The sequence below is a fragment of the Pyrgilauda ruficollis genome, unplaced genomic scaffold, assembly GCF_017590135.1.
Source record: "Pyrgilauda ruficollis isolate IOZ18807 unplaced genomic scaffold, ASM1759013v1 scaffold2, whole genome shotgun sequence".
NCBI lineage: Eukaryota > Metazoa > Chordata > Aves > Passeriformes > Passeridae > Pyrgilauda > Pyrgilauda ruficollis.
In genome coordinates this window covers 19,971,804-19,996,129 of record NW_024519206.1, presented here as the reverse complement: position 1 = coordinate 19,996,129, position 24,326 = coordinate 19,971,804, and the positions used below count along the sequence as shown (strand labels likewise).

The 24,326-nt window shown below is 38.2% G+C and overlaps 1 protein-coding gene across 1 annotated transcript in view; it reads left to right on the top strand.

Moving 5' to 3' along the window:
* The window catches only part of OSBPL10 (oxysterol binding protein like 10), a 110,252-nt gene that overhangs the window by 38,215 nt on the left and 47,711 nt on the right, over window positions 1-24,326 (top strand). Inside the window, exons 4-5 of the mRNA XM_041466614.1 lie at window positions 4,464-4,655; window positions 23,824-24,034. Of these exons, the coding sequence (XP_041322548.1) occupies window positions 4,464-4,655; window positions 23,824-24,034 (403 nt within the window). The remainder of the gene's footprint in view (window positions 1-4,463; window positions 4,656-23,823; window positions 24,035-24,326) is intronic.

The following is a 24,326-nucleotide window of genomic DNA, read 5'->3' as shown; positions in this document are numbered from 1 at the left end:
TTCCCTCTTGTTGGTATGCTTGTCTGCTTCCTCTTCTCATCTCTGACCTATAGAAGTCAACTAAAGAACGGCACTTCTAATTAAAATATGCACTGAAATCCTTACAGTAGTGAGGCTGATAGGGAAGCAGTGCTTGGCTGTTGTTAGTTGTGTATTTGACACCTTTTTTCCTCCCTTTGGAAGCTTCATGAAAATAAGAATTGTTTGCTGCTTCTAAAATCTTTCCACAGAAATGGAAGAAAATCAATTTAGGATTGAACATGCTCCAGTGATTCTTGATGAAGAAAAGATTTTATGATAGAGTGATTATCATAGCCTCTTGCTTAAAAAAAAGACTCATATTGCCTTACTGAAGATGATGAAGCACTATGATATTCTATCAGAAAAGTTAGTACTATAGAGTGGTGCTTGACAGAAATGTGCAAAACATCATAAGCTGGTCCCTGTACAGTGCTAAAGTTTGGATATTATGTAGATTCTGTCATTTGCATTTTAATATTTGTGGATGATTATAATGTAAATGAAGCAGAACTGTGTCTAGGTTTATCTTTTATCGGTGTTTGTTTACTTAGGATGCATTGGAAACGAAGTAGATGGGAATTAAAACACTGAATGGTGGTGTCTCAAAATTGTAATTACTTTCTGATAGTGTGTGACTTCCCATAACTCAAGCTGCATGCAGGGGTAGGTTTTCTGTGCTGTGTATGTGCAGAGGAGTAAAGGAGTGTCATTTTGGTAATTATTATTCAGAGAAAAACATCTGTGGCACAGTGCCTGTGAAAATGATGATTATCAACCATAAGCAGATATGACAATTCACTTCAGAAATTATTTTATTGATCTCTGGAAAATTGCATTTACTTTCCAAAATAAACAAAATTGTTTGCTTCTGGTAAATGGTGAAAAACACTTCAGCTTCTTTGTGAACAGGAAGGGCAATCTCCTGGGGGAATGAGTCATGAAAACATTAGTATAGTTCGAACTTACTGTTCTGCAATTCCATTATTTTAATTGTTAGGATTTTTGATATCCAAATGGAAGCATTCATTATACTGCTTTTTTATCTTGGGGATGGACAGGCTATTAAAATAAAAATCTTAACCCAAATCTGTTTTAGCTAAGCATACTTTAGCTAGCTTTAGGTCATAAAACCCATATGAATGCAAGTTGCAAATTAATCTTTTATTAGCTTCTTTATTATTCTTTTATTGATTTCATTTTATTAGCAGGTGAAGTGTTGGTGCAATGGTAAGGTGTGTAGCCTCAGGAAAGAACATATGCAGTCCTTTTGGGATGCTTCAGCTTGTGGATTTCTTGGCTCATTATTGGCACTGTGCATTGCTAATGTTGAAGAGCTTACATTTTCCTTTCATCAGACTTTTCGGTCTCTTTTTATTTATTTAGTTGTGAGCCAGAAAGCAGCGAGACCAAAGAAAATGAGATATGATAATAATTAGAGGGGCAGATCAGTCATAGGAGCAGTGCTGGAGGAAGAGGGGGGGACTAGACATAAAGGCCCATCAGTTACTGTCATTGCTTTGATTTCCTGTGAGAGTGATTTTTATGGCTGTTGTAGTATGATTTTTAATTAGAGTGCTTTTAGCAGTGGAAAACTTCACATAGGTTTTCACGTTTTAACAGAAATGGAAAATTCGGATTTTTGCACAGCTGTGTGTCAATGCAAAAAGAATGCTTGTCATTCCCAGTGTTGAATCTCAAGAAATTCTGCAAAAGAGGAGTCAAGTATTTGGCTGGGACATAGGTGTTGACAATGTGCTGTAAAATTCAAAAGTGCCTAAGGGGCTGAGTGTGCAATTCCTGGAGAGTCCTCTTCTGGCAGTGACAGGAAGAAGCTGTCAGAAGGAATTGGATGCTTCCCCCATTTTCTTGGATGCAGCAGGCACAGTACTCTGCTTCTGTTCTCTGTGACAGTGGAGGAGGGGAGTCCAACTTGAAAAGGTTTTGAGTGGTTCCAAAAACTGCCATTCACATGCATACTGGCTGTGACTGATTTTGCAAGTTTTAAGTTGCAAATTTTTATGTTTGCCAGGGGGCCTTGCCTAGAGATAGCTTCATGGGTAGCCGGAGGTCCTGGTGCTGAGCTCATTTAAAGTTTGTGTGTTACAGATGCCCTCTAAAGAATAATATCAAATTTAGGTGCTAGAGTATTTGTGTTGCGGGCTGGTGGAATTTTCTGGCATGTTGTTTGGAAATGTTGGGTCACTGTAAATGGATGAAGGATGTAAAGGGGCAGAAAACAGGTGAGGAGACCTTGCTTACAGACCTGTAGGAGCCGATCATAGACCAATATATTTAGGGCTGATACTTTGCACAGACCATGTATGTGCGAATTCCAGATTGCCAGTCTCCCTGACTGGATGAGCTCTATAGGACTGGTGACTCTTCTGTGCTGCAAGGGGAAGCAGAGGGCTCTCGGAGACTCACTGGCAGAGGTGGTCTCTCCCCGGAGATCACAAAGCTCCACGCCTTGCCCTACAACAGAGCTGAGTGTCAGGCACACCAGGCAGTGGATCCATGGATAGCACTTGCCAGGCTGTGTGCTTGTGTGTGTATTGACTTGGGTTTACCTAGTGTCCCTGTAACAGGACAGTCTTTTTGAGCCCCAACCACTACTGAAACTAGAGATGGGCTGGTTTTTTCTGCTTTTCTCTCCCCAAATGTCATGCCCTAAATGACTGTTCACCAGAAGTTGCTGTGAGCTGCTACATACCTTGGCAAAACTTAGGAAAAGCCATCTTAAATGCACTGTGGTCCCACAGTCTGAACCAGTGCATGGATTTTTCCATATACGTTTTGTGTTAGCTTTTGTTACATGCAGATCTATAGCTCTCCCTCAAGAAAATCAAAACATAGTAAAACTTTACCTCTCACAGAATATTTTTTTTTTTTTTTTTTTTAAGTGAACCTAATGGGAAAACTCAGTTTTACATGGCTGCTGTTAGCCTGAACAGCAAACTGTAGCAAAGAATATATTAATTTCAAAAACAGTCAGACCATCATTTGTGGAAGCATTTGTAAATGTTAAATCTAGACCAATGGAGTAATAATTATTTCTATGAGATTAGTAGCTCTTTGCACACTGGCAATGTGATAACCCATTTTTTAAACCTTCAAAAAGTCTAAAGTCTAGTTTTGTGTGGCGGTGGCAAAGGGATTGTGTTACTTGTTTCACTCCTCCTCCTTGGCAGTGCCAAATAATCTGCCTTGTCCTTTACAGTCAGTGTGGTGGTAACATGAGGCCTGACTTCAATTGCAGTGCTAGTTGGAACCTGTTCACCTTGGTTTGAAGATTACCAAAGAATTGCAAAAAGTGACATGGAAGGTATAAGAAGAGAGATTATACCCAAGGAATACTTTTGTGTAGCATGCTCAAGAGAAGTACCTCGTGTTGATGGTGACTGTCTTAGCAATGTTGTAGGTTGCCATTGTTATTTGTGCAGGTTATGAAGGAAAGGTGAAAAGGTGTTTTACTCATGGGGCTGTGTATTTTCTTCACAGTCTTAAAGTGCTACTTAATGTTACTCTCTGAATTGGTTTGTGTTTCATGAGGTAAAAGTTACTCTGTTTCAGTTTTAACCTTACAGATGCAATCAACAGTTCAAATAGAAGGGAAAGACGTTTTTATATTGCACTTTTATATATGATGTCCCATGGTGATCTGGCGCCATCTGAGCTTGATTGAGAACTGGTGTCCTATAGACCTCCAGGATAACTTGTGTTTGAGGTCTGTGGAGAGCAAACTGAGATAGCAACACTGACAGATGGTTAGATAAAAACCAAATGTCCTGACTGATTTTATAGATTGTATGTTAAAAGTATTCATACTGCAGATACCATTGGAGATTTATTTTGGCCTTTTTTTTGTATATTGGGTTTATCCCAAGCGTACTCCAAAACGTGTTGATTTCTTGAAGACAAGTTTTGTTTCAAATGTTAATATTTAATTGGTGTGTGGATTGGTCTTGCCAAAATTCAGCCTCCTCTGATGTTGAGAGCAATACTACACTGTTTCAGAAGTTCATCAAATGAAAACTTTAAGATTTTTTTCTTCCTTGCTGTTTGCACCAGTTTGGTGAATTGTAGGTCAATGGTTTAATGAAAAATACTTGTATTGGCATTGTTGTTATTCTGTTTGCAAAATCTTTCCTAAGCTTTCCTAAAAAGTAGGATTATAAGAACTAAGCAGCATATTAATTTTTATGTAAGAATTTGTGAAGATATTTACAAACACCAATTACAGGCACGCCAAGAAACAAAGGCAGTAGCTCTAATGTTTCCAAGAACATCTCCTGAGCCATGCATATGGCTTGGAAGGAATAAATCAGTTACAGCTCCATATTTAGGTTTGTGAGAAAAGTAGAACAATACAAATGTATTGCCTGAATTGTAAATTTTTGCTTGTGTAAAGGTTGCTGATATAACAATCCTATTGCTTATTCTAGAGCATCTCATCCTCACGAAGTAGAAGCTCATCTCTGCTGCCGCCTGGGACAGCTAATTCTGCATCTCCCAGTGGCCAGAAATACATGAATACAAGTGGGCCAACTGTTGTCACCATCACACATCACAAATCACCTGCAGCTGCTCGAAGAGCGAAGAGCCAGCGATCTGGTCAACTCCATGAAGTCCGAGAGGTAAGAGAGAAACATTTGCTGTTTTGCTGTAACTTGGAAGTGCTTATTTTGCTTCACAATAAGCAATTGAGTCTGACAAGTTAACGATTCTCTTTGTTTCCAACTTTATGATGGCTTTGTTTTGATCCCCTTGCTGAGCAAGAGGTGCGCTTTAGTTCTAGTTCAGCTTCAGGTCAGGTGTATACAAATTTTTTTAATGCTGATGTTAAAATTGGTGTGTGAAAGTGAAGTAGATAGGCAACAGCTCCTGGAATTTGCAGTGGTGTTGCAGTAGTGGAGGAAAATGTCTTTGAAGCTGCATGCAGCAATACCTTTCAGATTGGAAAGTGGGCCCTGAAGCATTTAAATATAGCTGGAAAAAACTACTTGAATAAGTCTGATGAATGTGTGAATAAAGGCGTAGCTCCCCACACTCAGCAGTTTGTTGCTATCCTGCTGTAGTCTTAACTTTGTGTCAAGTTTATATTGCTGGCATTGCAGAAGAAAAATGGTTCATCTGTATTGAACGCATGAAAACCAAAGAAGAAATCTTGTTTCTTTTAAAGCCTGTTTGTACCAGTGTTTAAGAAATTTAACTCGTACTGACTTAGCTGTCTTTCAACAACAAAAATAGTATGGAGTTTTAAGCTTAAATAGTATGGCAGATTTTCACAGAACACACTTTAATCTTTCATCTCTTACTCTTTTTTGCTTTGTCTTTCATGTTAAGAATTTGAATAAATTCTTGGGATGTGCTCTGAATGAAGGCTTAAATTGTACATCCTGAGGAGGAATGCTTGTTTTTCTTCTAGTAAACATTAGAAATGAAGAACTGGCTGTCTGAATGTCATCTACATTTTCTTTACATTAGAGAATACATACATCTGTCTATTTTTTATAAAAATATCCTGTCTTTGTCTACCAATCATATCCCCCAGGTTGCCCCTAGCACGCTAAATGTATTTGCTCCTATAGGTTGAATTCAGAGCGTGCCTCAAACCTATTAATAAAGTCAACAGTGGGAGTGGTTGCAATTTTGTCAAATGAAGCTGAGTAAGGCTGAAAGCTGTTTGAAAGAGAGTATTAGTGTATGTGCTGATCATAATAAGTTGGGAAGAGAAAAAGCCATCAGTTGCAAAGAATACACCTGGAAGAAGTAAATACTAACCTATAGTAAAACAATGAGTAAGAGGTCAGATATCATCCCTGCAGAGAAGGCCAGTGAATTGCTGACTCACTTGTTTTCAGTGCATTGCAATGTGATGTCATTCCAAAAAAGGTAACTGTTACAGGAATTCAGTCTGTAATGATGGAAAGTAATTATTTTGTTTTGCTTGATGTGAATGGTACCTCAGCTTCAGCACCAGTTCCTTTTAGAGGGCTGCAGTAATAATGAAAAAAACCCCTCAGACATTGAAGATACAGTAATTGCTGAAAGAAATGAGTGCTTTTCAGGGAGAGAAGATGGTACTAAGATGAATGATGCATAAGCAAATTTCATAAGACAGTGTGTGAAATTTACCTTTTTATGTGTTGGATATTTTGTGTGTGTGTGCTGCTTCCTAAAGAACAGTGTAACAGTGGAGAAATCAGATCTTCTGCCCTCTTTTCCAGTCTTGTGATAAAAAGTGTCTGCTTAACTGGTGTTGTTTCCATCTTGTGAAAGGATAAGTCTTTTTTCCAGATTAAGGAAGGAGATTTTATTTCAACAGTGTGCTCTGTGCACTTCCTTCTCCCCCATTTTCCAGAGTGAATGAAATAGACTTGGGTATATGATACCTGTGTTTTCAGGAAATGACTTTGTTCCATCCCTGTATGAGTCAAGCAGTGACTGTTAGATCCACCCTCCCTTGTGAAATTTATCAATGAAGAGATATGTCCGGAGCCCCTCACAAAACTGCGCTTAAATCTGTTCTAACCCTGTTTTTTAATCTGAAACAATGAAACATAGGAGCTAAAAGTACAGTGAGAGAGAGAGTTAATCCTTTCCTCAATGCCCAAATCTTTGCTTTTTATTTGAAATTTGTTTGGTATGATCTGGATGAAGGGAAGAGACTGCAAAAGGATTATAGATCAATGTTAGTGTTCCCCTGATTGAGCGATGCCATTGAAGCTTTGACATGCAAATTAGTTTTTTTAAAATTGTTCTCTAAATAGGACTGCATTAGCTAATTTTGCACCTTATAAATACAGTAGTTTAGTCAATGGAAAAAGTTGATCTGATTCTGGAAAATGAGAGGAAGCATGTGTGTTTTAAATTTCACAACAGTGTTATGATATGGTAGTGCTACCATGTTATATATGAGATCTTTGAAAGAAGATAATGCTGCAAAAAGGGGCATTCTTCACTTGGCACATTGGTGTTTGCTAGCTGGGACAATGTTCCTGAGACGAGAAAGTGTAGAACTTGCTTCTCAATTCTGAACTCTCTTGATCTGGCCATATTATTTGGAGAAAAGTGAGGTGTACCTCCACGTTGTAAATAGGGCGGAATATACTCCTGTATTTTTTATAAGGCAAGATGTTCGGTAATACTTGATTGTCCTTTCCCCCCTCTTTTCCCTTCATAATAAGAATAAGCAAAACAGTAAGAATAAACAACAATGTTTCTTTATGTGGTTTGTTCTGGTTGATTTAGTTTGATTTTTAATAGGCTAGAGAATTTTAGCATGAAACTAATTGTAGCAAAGAGGTCTATTTAGCGCCAAACTGATAAGCAAAATCATATAAATGTAGTAGATACAGGTGTCTAGGTTTGCAAAATGACACATGTAATAAGTGTTTCCATTGTGAAATTGGAATTTCACCTATTTTCCAAATTTTGGTAGGTTAAAATTGAGTATAAGTATGAAGCTTTTGACTGCTATAAAAACATTATGTTTTAATACTTGCCCTACTTTTGTATTGTGTTGAATTGTAAAGGAGCTCAGGAGCATTACTTTTCATCATAATGTAATTTTTTATTCTGTTTAATATCTCTTAAATCAGATTTTTGCTTATATTAACTTGGTGTTAATAATAAAGTCCACACTGATTTATAGAATGTTACATCAAAACTAAAATTAACCATATATTAACTTGTGAGAAATGATCTGCATTGTGTTGCACTTCATGCAGAATTATTAGAGATCCTACCTCTTTATTTGGACCATAACTTAGCATTAAAGCGCTACTTTGAGCTAATTTTTTAGTAAGTTATTTTATGGCAAACTAAGTCTCTGTGGTCTTGAAATTTAATTGTGTTTTTAAAACTGTGCATATTATTATCCGCTTAGATATTTATGATTAAGAGTTATGCTTTCAGATTTCTTTACTGTAGGTGGTTAAAATCAACTGGAAGGTTAAGCCAAATGGCCACATCACACTTCATATTAAATTCTAGCAGTCACTGAACTAAATAATAGTGACTGAGTGGTCAGAATGGTGCTTATTTTGACAGAGTGTCTGACTCTTGTACAGCCTCTGCCAGTGTTACAATTGTTGTTGAAGAGCCAAGTGTGTGAAGATTTTGTAGTAATTGGTATTATTTACAGACATTTAGAGAAATAAAACTAAAAGAAGTCCAGATAAATATTTCTTCCCACAATTTAAAAAAGTCAGTGAAGGATTTTCTGATCATTTTGGAATGTATTTGTTACAACTTTTGATATCCTGACTAGTCATCAGCATGGGTTTCTGAACATTTGGTACAGGGAGATCCAGATTTCACAGGCCTACCAGTGTAACATCTCTTTTGTGTGCCAGTTGGCAGTTCTAGAACTTGGAAAGGACTGCTTTTTGATGAGATGACAGTCCTGCTGCTTCTTGCATGTCCTTTTCCATATGTAAACAGTTACTATTTGTTTCCTGCAGGAATGATGCAGCTAAGTGATAGTTCTTTGCTTCCTTCCTTACAATATGGGGAAATCTAGGACTTGCACCTAGGGCTTCATGGAGTGAGGTTTAACATCAATTTTGTGAGGTAGCAATTTTATGTGGTACTGGAAAAAAAGAGATGATTCTAAAACGCTTTTGAGGATTTTTGGAGTGAGAAATGAATATCTTCAGGTCACTGTAATATTTGGATAGCAAAGTTAGGAACTGTGACTTGCTACTGTTAGCAAAAAAGGATGCTGTTGTGTGTGGAGAAGTGTGTGTTGTGTCACAGAATTACAGTGCTGCACAGGCAGCATTGTAGGTGACAAAGGAGATGCAGTACTTAAATCACTGGGGGAAGCATTAAGACTTGCAGGACTTTTACAGGTGTGAACTTTATGTGAAAATGTACACTAAGCTGTGTATTGATGTTAAAGCTTTGTAGTAAATGCTTAAACTGGTAGTGGGGGAAATCTTGATGGTTTTTGACCTATGCCAAGTTTTACTTTGCAGCTTTAAAAAAGTCAGGTTTTGCTTTTTATTTCAATATTTTGTCCTCCTTTTTTTTTCTCTGAAAGTATGTACTTGAAAAGGTCAATGGATAAGGAATTATGTGAGTCCTAGCAAAAAGAATGCTGTAACTCTAGATATTTGGCATAGTGTTGGGGTTGTGTGGGGTTGTGCAATAAGGGCGCATGGAAAAAAAAAAAGGATTCAGCTCCTTGAACAGGACATCATGCTTAGACAGTGTGAAGTATGCACAAAGAACATTTTAAAAATCCTCTTAACAATTTAAGTGTTTTTGAACGTGTGTGCCTAATTTTGTGTAAAATCACTTTGTATAAATGGGGAGAAATGTGTATATTAGATCATTGCTTTCACTGGCTGTTCTCACTATAATTTTGGAGTGCAGGAAGATGAGAGCTAGCTTTGTAACAAAGATGACCTTTAGGTCTGCGTGAGTAATAAATCAAATATTTGCTTTTAGGAGATGAAAAGGATATCATATTCACCTATGGTATGGAGGTAGGCTGGGCTGCTGAACTGTGCTAACTTCAGTCTTTCTTGCCTGGTAATGTGGGTGCTTTATTGGGGGAGACCTGATAACCGTGCACTTCAGCTACAGTAGCACTGCTCAGGTCTGTGTTGCTGTGCCTTTGCTAGTCAGATATAAAACTAGTTACCTAAAATCATGTCCATTTTTCTTTCTAAATATGTTTTAGTATAAAAAAGTACTTTGTGATGTTTTCTTTCTGGCAGTTTGTGGTTGATTCTTTTAACTAGTATTCTTGCATTTCAAAACCAGTGTAGTAAATACACTCTAGACAGATTTCTCAGTTGGACGGACCAGGCATTTCATCTCTCATAGATACTGTAGAAAGTGTTATACTGTTGCAGTTTTGAAATCCAAGTGTCCTGTATTCTGTTCATTTTAGGAAAGAATACGGTGGTACAGTGAGTGGCAATTTTGGAAAAGGAAGGGAGAGAACACAGAGGAGTAGCCTTGTTAGTTATAGCTCTCCAGTTTTTCCTGAACTTGTATTTAAAATATCTTCTTCCAACCCCTCACTATACATAAGAAATTCGCAAAGGTTCATCCTATTGATCATCTTCTATCAAGTACATCATAACAGATACAAGATAAGTAGTCTTTAACTATAGATGGATGCTAATCAGAAAATGAGTTATGTTACTGAAGAGGTTACATCCTTATAACACTGCATCTATACTTTATATGGATTGTATGTATTACACTTCCATTTGTCTGCAAAATCATTGCCAGAAAATTATCACTTTAATTATCTGAGTGGGAAAAACAGAAGAATGTCTCCACTCTGAACAGGTAATGTAAAAGTGCTTGGAAAAGAACTCAAACCAAAACCAGCTGTTTCTCAGAAAACAATGGATGCTTCTTGGTTTGAAGAAAATTGAAGCAGAAGAAAAGACGGCAGAAAACCTTTGTGTCCACTGAAGTCAGTACAAAGTGAATGAGGCCTTAAGCCTTAATTCAGTAAATTCATATTTATTTGGCACAGAACTTGGTAGTGTAAGTTACACTACAGCTACTACTGTTTAACTGTGCTTAGACACACTTTTTGAATTGAGAAGTGTTGCTGCTTAGACACACTTTTCAGGTACATTTAACAGCTCATTTGCAGCTGAGCTTATTGATACCAAAAGGGTTGCTCCAGCTGGGTTTTAATAGGAGCCATTATGATTTGTTTAGAGGCATTATAACAGTATAAACCAGTTTCAAACCTAACATGAGGTCTAAAAGGGGCAGGTGTTACCTCTGCACTTTCTTCTGAATTGGTGTTGGCCCCTGTTCTAGAAACCTGCTGTACTTGAACAGCGTGAAAATACCAGTGTGAGCACGCATAAATATTCTTCTGGCCCTGCAGCAGTGTTTGTGTGATTGCCTGCCCTTCAGCTCCTCAGAGAGAAAAGCAGAATTGAGAGCATGTAGAACAGATGCAGTTATTTGGTACCTTCTGTGGCAGTTTCTTTGGAAGCCGTTTGTCTTCCAAAGACAAAGAGATGTAGACATCTCTTCTGCTATATTTGCTTATTCTGTCTCAGGTTAGTCCTGCTAAGATCAACAGAAACATGTTTCCTAGGGGAGTAAATGGAATGCTTAAATCTCTGACAGTGTCAGTCTAGTACCTCCCAGAGTAGTAAATGTACCTGTGCTTGTAAAAATTATTCAGTAAGTAGCATTAACTGTCTCACTTTGGGGATTAGGAGATGGAAATTATTCTAATGCTATAAACTAACTCTTACCATTACATAAACATGACCTGAATACTTCTCTGATCTCTGAACCTTTGCTTTGTGTTTGCAATATGTTTGAGGTCACTAAGAGTGCATATAAGTAGCATCTTCCTAAACTATACTTTGTTCTGTGCATTTGATTTTGTATTCCTGTGAAGGCTGAGTCATCCTGGGTTCCAGATACCCAGGCAGGGAGAATTAAGGTTGCTATGGGAATCGTAGAGCAAATGTTCTACTAAAATTACACTGTTTGTCCATGTGGGTTATGTCAAGAATGAACCTGGCTCATTATTTTTGATATTTCCTTCTACTAGCCCCCCATTCAGACCTGAAAAATATGAGTTATACAAACATGGCTTCTTTTCATTTTTTTTTTCGGACTGTAGTTTAGCAGTAACTGAGCATGTGCAAAGATGATAATTTTCCTTTATTTAATAAATGGCAAATTATAAATTAGGGATAATACAGTACATATGATAACTACATTCAGAGATTGCTGCAACATTCATTTTCTTAAGCAGTTGCAGAGAAGCCAGGATTATTCTTTTCAGTTATTAAAACATTTAATTACATTTCAAGTAAATGGTAGGTTCCCAAGGGATCCTGAGAGAAGTTACATTTGAAGGGAAATCAGTCTCCAGTTTCTGTGTGCCTTCAAAACTGCCACTTAATTCTGCTGTAGGTACAAAATTCAACCGGTTTATGTGCACATATAAAACAGCATAACATCTCATACACATATGTGCATTTTTTGAAAACTATAGGGTTGTTTTCTTTCACAACTATAGCACAAATACTGCAGTAGTTTAAAATAAGAGTTCTCAGTTTGAAAATGAAGCTTTGAAGAAAGCATAATTCAGTAAATCTTTTCTTGGATGAGGGTATCACATCTCATGGTTTTGTTTTCAGTGCAGGTTTCTGGGTGGCTGGTTGATGCAGCAGTGATTTTCACAGCAAACCCTGAACAAAAGTGGCAAGGGGCACCTTCTGCAACTCTGTAATGCAAATTACTGCTTCCAAGATACATGGGCCATTTTGTTAACCCACACTTACATGCTATTTTTATTGAATTAAGTAGAAGGTATTTTTGAATGTTCTCAGTGGTAATATATGTTAATGTAATTTTAGGTGGCTAGCAAAGTTTCAAATACTAAGTACAGAAAGTACTGCTATAAATGCCCTCAAGAAGAAAGTAACCATAGAAGTGGCTCATATATTTTAAGCATAGCATTAAGTTTACATTATTATACACATTTATTGAGGGTTTACTGTAATCTTCATCTCCTTGTGTAGCACGTAAAGTACTGAATGCTACTCTAAGAAACTCAGGAAACATTTTAAGTTTGCAATAAATGTGAATAGTAAGCACCATAACTCTTAGTTATTTAACAAAGACCTGATTTCTGACAGCTTTTGCTGCATGTTCTTACTGTAATGCTTGTCTTGCAGGTGTTGAATGCTTTGGAAACTGTGTTACAAGGGTGCTTTTCAGCAGCTGCTTACCTGCTTCTTGGCTGCAGTTTTGATTTCTGACAGTATGCTTTTAAAAAATGGCCGGTAAGACAATGGCTAGCAACATCTCATCCAACAAGCAAACCTGAACTACATCTGCCCAAATCTGACATATGCTTTAAAGTAGCATTTAAGAATATAATAATAATTTTAAAAGATTTGGAGTTATTTTTCCCAGAACCAGATGTTCTGACAGAAACTTGTGCCTCCTTGAAGCACTCATGTTGGAATGTGTAATTTATATTCAACATGGTTCTTTTCTCTTCTAAAGACTAATTTCACTCGAAGTCCAAACCCCACCTTTTATCACTTGTGTCCTATGTTGCAGTAAACTGATAGGATTTTCCTATGATTGCTTATGTTGACCTAATGGCTAGCACCAACATTTTCAGAGCTCTTTGGAATGCTTGAAATTCACAAATGAGCCTAAATTCCTGATAACCAAAATATGCTTTCCAGATCAGGGCTATAGCTGTTAAATTCAGCAAAATGATCCTTCTGAAATGTAAGGAAAACTGCCACTCAGAAGAGCCCACAGAACAACATCTGCCTATGAGTAACGTTTAATGACAAAAAAGAATGACTTTGCGAGGTAATTTTTATAGTAAAATTGCATAAGAATAGATTCCCACAAAGTTCTTTTTATAAACTGCTCTCAGCACTGTATTCTGTGGTTTAAAATAGAACTGTGTGCTTCCTGCTTGGCTAGATGGCAGCCAGCTGCCATCCAAGATTTACTTGAATTTGTGCACTCCTTCCTTTTGCTTCTCTAATTTTTTGGTTCTTGATTGCTGAAAGCAACTTGAGGTGGGGGAGACAACCTTGGAAGCTGCTTTTTCTCTTCCTTTTAATTTTTCCATGAGATCCCAACTCTCTGGTCCCATTGAGTTGTGTTTGACAGTAAAAGCAAAGTCTCAATAGATGGCTTTTAGTAGGATATGGTTAGTAGAAAATACTCAAGAAAAGGGATCACGGTGAGGGAGCCCAGCACTTATTAGTTGTTTTTGTACAAAATGTCACGTGTTACCCAGATACATGGAGTATTCACAGGGAGCTCTAACACAACAGGCAAAAGAAGAAAACTGTCATGTCTCCCTGATGCCATGACACCTCCATCCAGTGGCAAAGTGACCAGTGCTAGGTTGATACTGGTCATTTTGCAGAAAAACAGCTTACTCTGATTTGTGGGAAAATGCAGTGGTCATTGATACAATTTGTCTGAATTACATGCTTTCACTTGTGTATTTCTTATGGCAGCCAGCTCTTTGTAAAAAAAAATTCACTTCTCACCTAAAGACTTGTGGAGTGATTCCATGAAACACTCCAAGACAGCTGACACTATCAGAGGAATTTTATTTTTCTCTTGTGTTTTAGTACTTTGGTTTGTTTGTAAATCTTCCTCTTCCACAGGGAAAATTATGTGAGTGAGAAATGTTCTCCTTGAGATTTAGGCAACAAGAAGGTATTCTCAGAATAATGAAAAGATTTTGGGAGAACGACAGGGAAAGCTTCCGTCCCCTCCCATTTTTTCCCCTCCTGTGTAATGAAGCCACTCACAGAAAGCTGAATATATATCAGAGATTAAGACGAAAAACATCCTGTAGTTTAGAAAATCCAAGATTGCCTGTCTACTTAAGTATTCTCTGGCGAAATCTGAACTTTTTGTCCTAGTCTGTCTGCATGGACACAAGGTCTTTTCCTTACCCCTGCCCCAGTTGCCTTTCTGTCATTCAGTAGCTCATTTCTCAGGTGAGGAGGACAGATTGAATACAGAAAACATGCGTTTAACCTTTTGTCTGGGGTTGTCATGTGTGGTAAGGAGGTAGCAAAGGGAGGCAGTCCATTTGTTTTGGCCTGACATAGGTGGGCTGTTTTGCTGAGATTTCTGGAGGCATTCTCAGGGATTCTGCTAAAACTGCTTTGATCCTTTACTAACCATTTGTGTTGCAAGGACTGTGAAGCTCTCTCTGGTGTCTCTCTGCTTCCCAGGTTTAAGAAGTGGACTAGAAACTCAGAACACTCAGATTGTCCTTGGGAGTGTCCTGGATCCAAATAAAATGTCTTCATTAAGTCCCAGAGAACACAGACAATTACAGATAGCATATACTTTTTGGTGTTTGGAGATGGATTTGTTAAATATATGATGTCTTTCATTCTTCTGAACAGAATTATGCTTTTGTAAAACAGGTAGTTAAGTTAGGTCAGCTCCCTTTCTTGCTGAGCTTCTGCCTGTTTTAGAGGGAGGAAGGGAGGAGCTTTCTCTCATGTATCTGAGCTGCAACCAGCTGAGAATTTCTTGGGTGGGTAGATCAGTTTTCCTCCTCTGCCACTGCATGGAATGTTTAAGGCTTCCAGACCATTCAGCAAAAGAACCTGTGTCCCCCTTTTCCTCTCTCCCTCAAATCTGGTAATTTCATGGACTAAAGCAATAGTATTCAGACCTACAAAATATCAAGTCTTACTATTGTAGCTGTGCAACTAATAACAAGGGAGCTTGCAGGTGTGATTAATAAGCTACTGGCTAGTAGGCCAATGAGAAGATGTCTGTAGTTCATCAAATGATCAATGAATGTTGTCTGTGCAAAGTAGTATTGTATTATATTGTAAGGATATGCAATAAGTGTCCAAGTTGCAGAATTTGAAAATACAAAACAGGAATCGAATGTATAAAAAAAGGAGCATGTTTAAAAAAGTTCCATGTTTAGTATATGAAAAAATTAACTAGCCAATCCAAAATTTTCCTGACAAATGTAGGTAAGTAGGAGCTGCTCTCTGGAGAGTAAATCCTGTGCTGAGGTCTGTGGAGAGCTCATAGCCCATGGAGGTGCTGATGGCGACCAGTGGGACAGCAGCAGATTGGTAAGAGTAGCTGAGAACAGGAAACAATTGAGCCAGCCTGCTTCCTCCACTCCGTGTTTTTCTGGTTGTCTTAGACTTGGATTTTAGACTCAGTCCTGATGACATTTGATGTTTGCTCTGTAAGGTTTTCCTCACAAGGAACCACCCTGTGGAGTGCGTGGTGAGAAGGCTGAGCACAAAAAGCCAAAACAAAACCCCAAAGGAAATAATGTTTTGTTAGCTGAGACAATGAAGATATGTAGCAACTGACTTTTCAGTTTTTCCCCTAACAGAGATTGTGGGTTCCTGGTTAGGGAAAAGATAACAAAAATAACAGATTGGGGTGGAGAGAGCTTGTTTTCATTCTCATTTGAGGGAAAAAATTGAATGGTGAAAGCAGAGGCAGGGACTAAAAAGAGAAGAAATGTGCTCTGGTGATTAGCTTCCGTCCTGATTGTCAGAGGTGTAGTTCTGTTTGTTCCATCACTTTTTGTGTCTCTGTCTGCAAATTACATGCTAAATGAAAATTAACTTACTCCTTTGAAGCTTTGTTGATAGGATGTATGTGTCTGAGCCTTAATAACTATTATATAACAAGTCATTCCAATTTTAATGTTCATTGTTTGCTTTGTTAAAATAATTGAGGTCAAGCTGGCTGCTACCCTGAGGTGATGATAATCGAGACTTTCGTGCTTATTCCCGGTAATGAGAGGGAAGCAGTAATCAGGGAAGGACAGCTGATACGGATGTCATTATCTGGTTCCATCTTTCCAAGGCGCTTTCACAGTATCTCACTTGGTGTTCTAGGATCCTTCCTTACAACATTTTTTGCCATTAGCATAGTAATGTTTGCAGAGGCTACTGTGGGTCTTACTCCAGAATGAATATTTGTGGGTAGAATTCTTTCCTGTTTGCAGTTTAAGGAGGTTCTTATTGGTCTGAAGGTCAGGTTTTATTGCAAGCCAAGTGTACAGATATGGTGGTCATCTGGTCTTGTACCTGTTTCTACACTAGACACTTTAAAAGCCAAAGTGCAAAATTATCTTGATGAGAGATTTCTTTTAGCTATTGGACTACTTCCAGCAGCAACCTCTATTCTTAGTTATTTCATCTTAGTTATATATTAAGCTGTGAATTTGTCTTCCTGGCTTGCATGCTATAGATGGAATCCCATTGCAAGATCTGTTATGTGACTCTACTGAAGAAAAGAGTGAAGTCTGTAAATCCTCATCAGAAAATGTCTTTTGTCGAGTAGTAAGATGCACATAGCAAGTAACCTTGAGTAGTCTGAGAACTCTTCTCAGTAATTTAAGTGAAGGCAAAAGTTCACTTCCTTTGCTGTGGTTATGCTTAACTCAAAACAACAGAGCATTACATTTAAAAAAAAAAAACCAAAACCACTTTTACTGTGTTTGTATGAGTTAACCTTCATTTGCCAGACATCTCAGTTGGTGAGGTATACTTTCTGAGCTGATGATTAACAGTATTTACAGTAGTCTTGCATGTGTGTTGATGCTCTTTCCTTTTTCAGAATAAATAGTGGAAAGGGGGCAAGTTTAATGGCAATAGTGTTGGATTTGTGAATATGAGCTGAATTGGTAGCTAGTGTGTCCAGTTAGTGGCTGGTGTGATTGCTTTAGTGACACAGGAGTTCCAGGCATCAGTATCTTGCATTTTGATGTATTCTTGATAGATGTATATGTATATATATATACACACACATATATTCTACTTATACTAGCTGTTTTAACTTTTGATTTTTACATGTGGCAGTTTTTTGGTGTTGATGAAATACAGGTCAAGATTGCAGGAAGAGTCCTTGCTCAAGGTCAGAATTGATGACTGTGTTAGGTTCATGTGGCAACACAATATATCACATCTACAGTGACTTAAAAGGTTTTTGTTTCTTGTGTGTGGACTCTTCTGTTCTTCATTTGCTTTTAAGAAAAAAAGGTGTTTTCTAGGAAATAAAAGAAAAAAAAATCCAAACTCCTGTGATATCTGCATGTTTAACAGTGGTTAAATATCCTCATTCATGTATCACTTGTGACTTATTCTAGAGTAGTTTGAAAAGCTGGTCTCACCTCCTGTCCTTTCCCAGTGTTTTCTAAAGAGTTATTTTTGTACTACTATTTTATAAAAAGCAAAAAACTAGTATTTCCAGGTGTGTGTGTGCGTGTGTCAGAGAGAGAGAGACTGTGCTTTCATATTAGAAAAACCCACCCCAAATGAAGCACCAGCCAATCAAATCCTGCCAAAAAAGAGTGCAGCAGCAAGCTGGCTATTTCCCAGTCTTTAAAAGCAGTAAACTTCTCATAAGGACAGCTTGACTTGGAGTTTTAAGGAAGTGATGCATGTTGCATTTCTGTTATTATTAAATCGTCTAAAGATTTTTCTGCATAACTGTTTATTTTTACAGATGCTCTGTTTTTCATATAAGCTCTTTTTTATTGTGTTGTTTATTTTCTCATGTTTTTAATAACTGCTTTCAACTTGCATGCAGTCAATAATGGAAAGGATTTAAAAATAAAAATGACTGCATTAAATCTTTCAGAGGAATTGCCTACAGATAAGTTGTCAGACCACGTGCTGCTGGCAGTGGTGCGCAGAGATTACTACAGTAGAGAAAAAGTGTTATTAACTGATGGAGCAGAATGTTTCTTTCATGAATGATTTCTAGCATATCACTGATGAGCTTGACGATACAGAATTTCTGTGGTTTTTCAGTGCTAAAAGAACGTTTTCTTTTTTCTCTGGAGTGTTTTGGATTTTTCATCATGCATGGGTAGGCACATCTTAATACTGACTGTAAAGGATTCAATTATGTTATCAACACTATTTAAACAATATTTAAACTGAAACTGAAATTGCTCATATGTGTATCAGATTGTGGCTGGCACAGTCTGAAGAATCTCTCTCATGTTTTATATTTTAGAAGGAGGGTAGAATGGTCTGAAGCATTTAAATCATCATGCAGAAAGACAGGATTGGTGATGCTACTTGTTTTCATGGCCAGCTCCACATGGCCCCTGTGACAAAGGGAGAGTGTGTGCTTGCCCTCTGAGGTCATATGGCTAATGTCACTCTTCCTTTGAGGAACCTGAAGTCACTGTCTTGGGAGGTGCCCCCACGGCAGCTGTGGATTGAGTTTTACAGATGCCATAAAGCTGGTGTTTGCTTTAGGTTGTTGCAATGCGCTGTGTTACTTGGGCAAAATCCTGTAGGATCAATAATTCTGGAAAGAAAGATGTCTGATAATACACATCTGTCCTAGACAAACAGACTTATGCCTGGTAATCTTGGAGTCTGGATAGCAAAAGCATTTACAATAAAATCATGTCAAAAGCAATCATATGCTCTTACATTTAGGTGTGGTTATTCAGTTTTCTTTGTTTGAAGTTTCTGTTTATTTTTGTTGTCAGACGGAAGGAAAAATCTTGAATACAGATTATTATTATACTTAATAATTTGGAATATCTCCCTTTCTCTTTGTAGTTTCAGAAACAAATTGAAGCCTTAAATCAAAAATGGCATTCAGATTTTTAAAGACGATTTCTCTGCGTGGGAAAGAATAATGTATCATCTAGTACTTTAACAAAATGTTGAATTCCTGTATTTTTTCTTTTATCATGCAAAATAGCACTTCAATTTTTAATTTTTACTTCCTAATTTAATAACTAATTTTAGCTTATTTACCACATGAAAGAATGTTCTTTCATCTTATTATGTCTGAAATAAATTTCTTTGCAAACCTAGGGTATCTCATGGCTTCTTCTGCTTGTCTTCCACATACTGTGGAAATAACCCTGAGAATTAGTAATTTCTACTTACCATTTGTTTGGATGCTCATCACGTAAGTGTTTGGTCTCTTGCCTTATGGTGAGCTATGTGTTCAGAACAGGAGGTGCAGTTCCAGCTGTAGAGGGGTAGGTAGCAGTTGCTGTGGCTGGGAAAGCGATCACACAGGATGTTAAGATCAGCCCTGAAGAGGAGGAAGCGGGCAGCAACAAAAGCTGTGGATTGTCTGTTTTGGAGCAAGTGGTAGGGAGGGCATGACCTAGAGAGGAAAGCATCACAGATGTTTCCTGTTGCGTTTGGACATTCGTGAGAGGGTCATTGGATGGCAGGTTTCTTGGAGTGTAATATTAGTCAGGAGAATTTGTTGGCTTTGCATGGCAAGGCTTTGGCATGAGAAGGGCCACAGACATGGCTTCTGTGAGAAGCTGCCAGAAGCGTCTCCATGTCTAACAGAGCCAAGGCCAGCTGGCTCCAAGATGGACCTGCAGTTGGCCAAGCCCTTCGGCCATGGTGGTAGAGCCTTTGGGATAACAGATTATCCCAAAGAGATAATCTGCCAGAGAAGAGAGGAGTGAGAGAAGCAACTACAGACACCAAGGCCAGTAACAAAGGAGGGGAAGGTGTTGCTCCAGGTACTGGAGCAGGGATTTCCCTGGAGCCTGCGGTGCAGCCCATGGTGAAGCAGGATGTCCTACAGCCCATGGAGGTGGTTAAAGCAGTATCTCAAATGATATTGAGATACCTGGTGAGCAGAGATCCACCAGCAGCCTGTGTAGGACCCCGCCAGAACAGATGGATGCCTCAAAGAGGCTGTGACCCAGGGGACGCTTGGGCTGAAACATTTGCTGACAGGACTTGTGACCCTGTGAACGACCTGTGCTGGAGCAGTTCATGCAGGACTGTTTGCCATGCTGGATGAGGTGAAGAGAGCAAGGAGCACGGAGTGGCAGAGACAATATGTCGTGAGCAGGCTGTAACTCCCTGTAACTGTCCCCCTGTGCTGCTCTGGAGAAGGAGGTAGTGAAACTGGGAATGAAGTTAAGCCTGGGAATAAGGGATGGTGGAGGAAAAGTAAGATTTGGTTTTATTTTCTTGTTGCCTTAATCTGCTAGGTACTAATTACACTGATTTCCCTGAGTCCAATCTGTTTTACCTGTGGTAGTAATTGGGTGACCTCCTTGTCCTTATCTTGACTCCCCAAACCTTTGGTTGTTCAGCCAAGGAGGGGAATCTGTGGGCACTGGGTAACCAGCCAAAGTCAATCCACTACAAGGCAATACCTGAGAGTTTCTGACAGGCTAAAAGGTCTGAATTGCCTTCATGCTTCAGGAGCAGCTGTTAATTGGGAACACTTGTCATCTGCTTGTTCTCCTGAAGCAGAAGATGGAGAAAGAAGCAAACTATGCATTTGAGCTGGTGTCTTCCTAGGATGAGGTTTCCTCTTACTGAACATTTTGCAGTTAAGTAAATGAAGACCTAAGAATGCTAGATATTTGCACACATGTAGTTCCTTTTAATACATATAGTCCTGGTGGTTCTTTCAGGTCTTTTAGTGTACATCTATCATAAAGTTGTATGTTTGACGTTTCAGTGCTTTTCTGAGAATGTGCAGTTGTTTTGTGATACTGTGAGAAGAATATATAGGTGAAGAGGAGTTATCAAATCCAAAACAAGAGTGGAAAGAGAAATAGGTTAATATTTGGCGAGGAGACAGAGGCAAATGCCCTTCGTTGTTGTTACAAGTAGAGAACTATTACTTTGAACTGTCTGTATTTGCAAATGGGAAGGATGGAGAATTGTAAGGTGCTCAAATAACTCCATGTAAGAGGGAAGTAATTCAAAATTAGGCAAATTATTTCACCTTGTAAAAGGAAGGTTAGAAACTTCCCTTTCTCAAAGTCAAAGCTTTTCATTCTGAATTTGAAACAAGCTTAGAGTACTAGTAAGTCAAGCATTTTACCTCTCCTCTCCTGGGAAAATGCAATAACCAGACCCACCAGTAAGACAGAATGATGCTATAACTGCATGACTTAGTGGCTGCCCTGTTAAGGGTTAATGTGTTTAATGAGTTTCATCTTGTATGGTTTGGTGTTTTTGTGTCAGCTCCTCCTTGATTTACTGTCTGTAGAACAGCTACACTTCAGCTCTTCTGAAATCTTTTGTCAAGGTCTTAAAAAAATTGGCAAACATATAAAACCAAAGTTCAGTTATTTCAATAATATATGTAATTTCCTTATGCATTCTGCCATTGAGTTGATCTGTCACTTTACAATATGGGAGGTTCTTCATCTTTGTTCTGGGCATTCAGCCCCTTAAACTGTGTGGTTATGATCAGTGTTTGTGCAGTAAAAGTTTAGCAAGTTCTAGTACTTTGAATCCCACACAGAAGTTACAGTTCCAGATGTCTTCTGCTGTGTCAGGTCCGTAGAGCAGCTGCTGGTATCACAACTATAACATGAAACTAGGTAGCAAGGGAAAGATGAATCAAAAGGCTGCTGTAAAGCTGTCTTAGGTCAGCTAGAAAACAGTAAGACATGGACCAACACCTTGTTTTGGATAAAGGTAGAATCAATCTTTGATTTTATTGAAATTTCTCCTAATCTGGGAAGAATGTAGCTGACAAAGCTTGTAAACTTTTGGGCTGGGTGATAGCTGCAAACATTCAGTTAATTTTCCAAATGTTTTCTAAACTCCCTGATCAGTTTGTCTTATGCTCCTGTCTAATCTGCAAAAGAATAGAGTCCTTCATTAAGGGGGGAGGGGAAAATTAAAATGTTTGAAGTTTTCAAAATTTTGCTTTTGGTTTTATTTTTTTATGGAAGAAAGTCTGGGATTTGTAAGCTCTCGTCCCACCCGTTCGTCATCCCCCGAAAAAAAAAAAAAGTAGGAAAACTAGTCACTTGGAAATGAAAATAGAACATTTTTGTCACTGTGAAGTATGAGAGAGTCAGGTTTTCAATTTCACACTTATGCAGGATGGGAGAAGGAGAGAAGCAGTTTTCCATACAATTATATTGTTTAGTCTTCCGGGGAGATGGTCATCTTTTTTTTCCTGGCTGTTCCTTCTGTTTGCCTCCTTGTGCTCTTTCCATGGAAGAGGAATACTTGCATTGCCTGGGATTGATTCTGTGGTTCCCTAAAGCTGCATATTGGAGAGGTCTGTGTCACCTTCTGACAGGTCTTGTTTTCTGCCAAAGGGAAGTAAAATTGTCTGTGGCTTTTACTGAAGTTTTGGCCTCTGTTTTAAATGTTGATTATTAAAATGTCATGTTAACCTTCAGCAAGGCATTTGGCTAAATTTATGAACTGCAACATCATCGTCTTGTGTAATTCTAGTCTTTTTTTGCAAGAGTGGTTATTTCATCTCTGAGTTCAGTTTCCTTTCTAGCTTTTTAGTGCACTCAGCATACATTTTTTAATCAGTCAATTTACAGTAATGTAGGCTGCAGGAAATACACAATATTGAAAATATAATAATGATAATAAAAAATAATGAAGTTTATAATACATTTTTACAGTACAGTAGTGTGGACAAATGGAGCTTGAATCTTTGTTTATTATGACATCTTCAGATATATTTTTCTGAAAACTTTGGGTATCTCAAGTGTAGTCCTGTAAGTTTTTGCAGCAAGTTTTTTGCAAGGTAAGTGAAAGAGGCTTGTCATATGCATATATGATTTCCTACAGACTGCAAAAATGGAGAGAGAAGTTTTGAACATACTCTTTTTCTTTTGGCTTTAGGATTTTGAAAGCTTGCCAATTTGCTTAAAGAGCAGCCTACTCAAATACTGTTTTTACCTGCTATACAAGCAACCCTTTCATCATCTAGATGGTCCAAACCTAGAAAGAGGTTAACTTTCTTCCTGACAGCTTGTATTCATATTGGATATGAAATAAGTACTCTAAGTTGCTTCCTATGCTAATGTCTGTAAACTTAAAAATTACTGCATTTTCTAAAAATAGGTCCTTAGTTTAAGAAATGGGTAATGCCTGTTCTTAAACTGTGATGAGATACTTTATGTAGGAAGGGAGGAGGGACAGTGTAACTTCCTTGGGCGTCTCAGATCACATACAAAGGCAAGAAAATCTAAGCCTAGATTAATAATGGAGAAGGAAGTAGAATTTTCATACTTTTCCTTACAAAGACTTTCAGAAAGTATGAGTCACTATTAAACCTACTGTGAACCTACTATTTTAAGAGACTATTTTCTCTAACATAGTCTTGACATTTTTACAGGCCTTTGGTAGTCTCAAGCCCTTCGTTTTTGTAGGTGAGTATATGGTATGTTTGGATCAGAACATTAACATCCATTTGTGGTAGTTCTTCACATTTAGTCACTATTTCAATCCATAAGAATTTAACAGCTACATAGTGATATTTCCTATGACAGCAGATGTTTTTGGACCTTTACAGATCATGAGCCAAGCTGAAGGACAACAGAAGAATCTTGTACAAGCCATTGAATCTCTCCCAAATTCTGGACCTCTTACTGCCTTGGATCAGGACTTGCTACTTTTAAAAGCTACCTCTGCTGCCACCCTGAGCTGCCTTGGAGAATGCCTGAGTCTACTGCAGCAAAGCATGCATCAAGTGGGCCAACAGCATAACAGGACGCTGTCATCAGGTGAGCACAAGCTCCCTTGGGTATTGTTTCATGTGCCTTGGGGTGTTTAACTAAGATATGAAGCAGGCAAAATTAACCATTCTCAGAGAGGCAAGTTGGAATGAGCTGCTGTGAGCTTCTGCAGCCTCAAGCACTGTAATTGTTTGCCTAAAAAAAAAAAGATGCAAAATGTATTGCAGTCAGAAGAGAGAAGAAAAAGAGGTGATCCTGAGTTTTCTCAGAGAAATTGGTCCTGAAGACAACTACACAAAAAAAATGGGGCATGGGGAAGAGGTATACATAAACCTATATT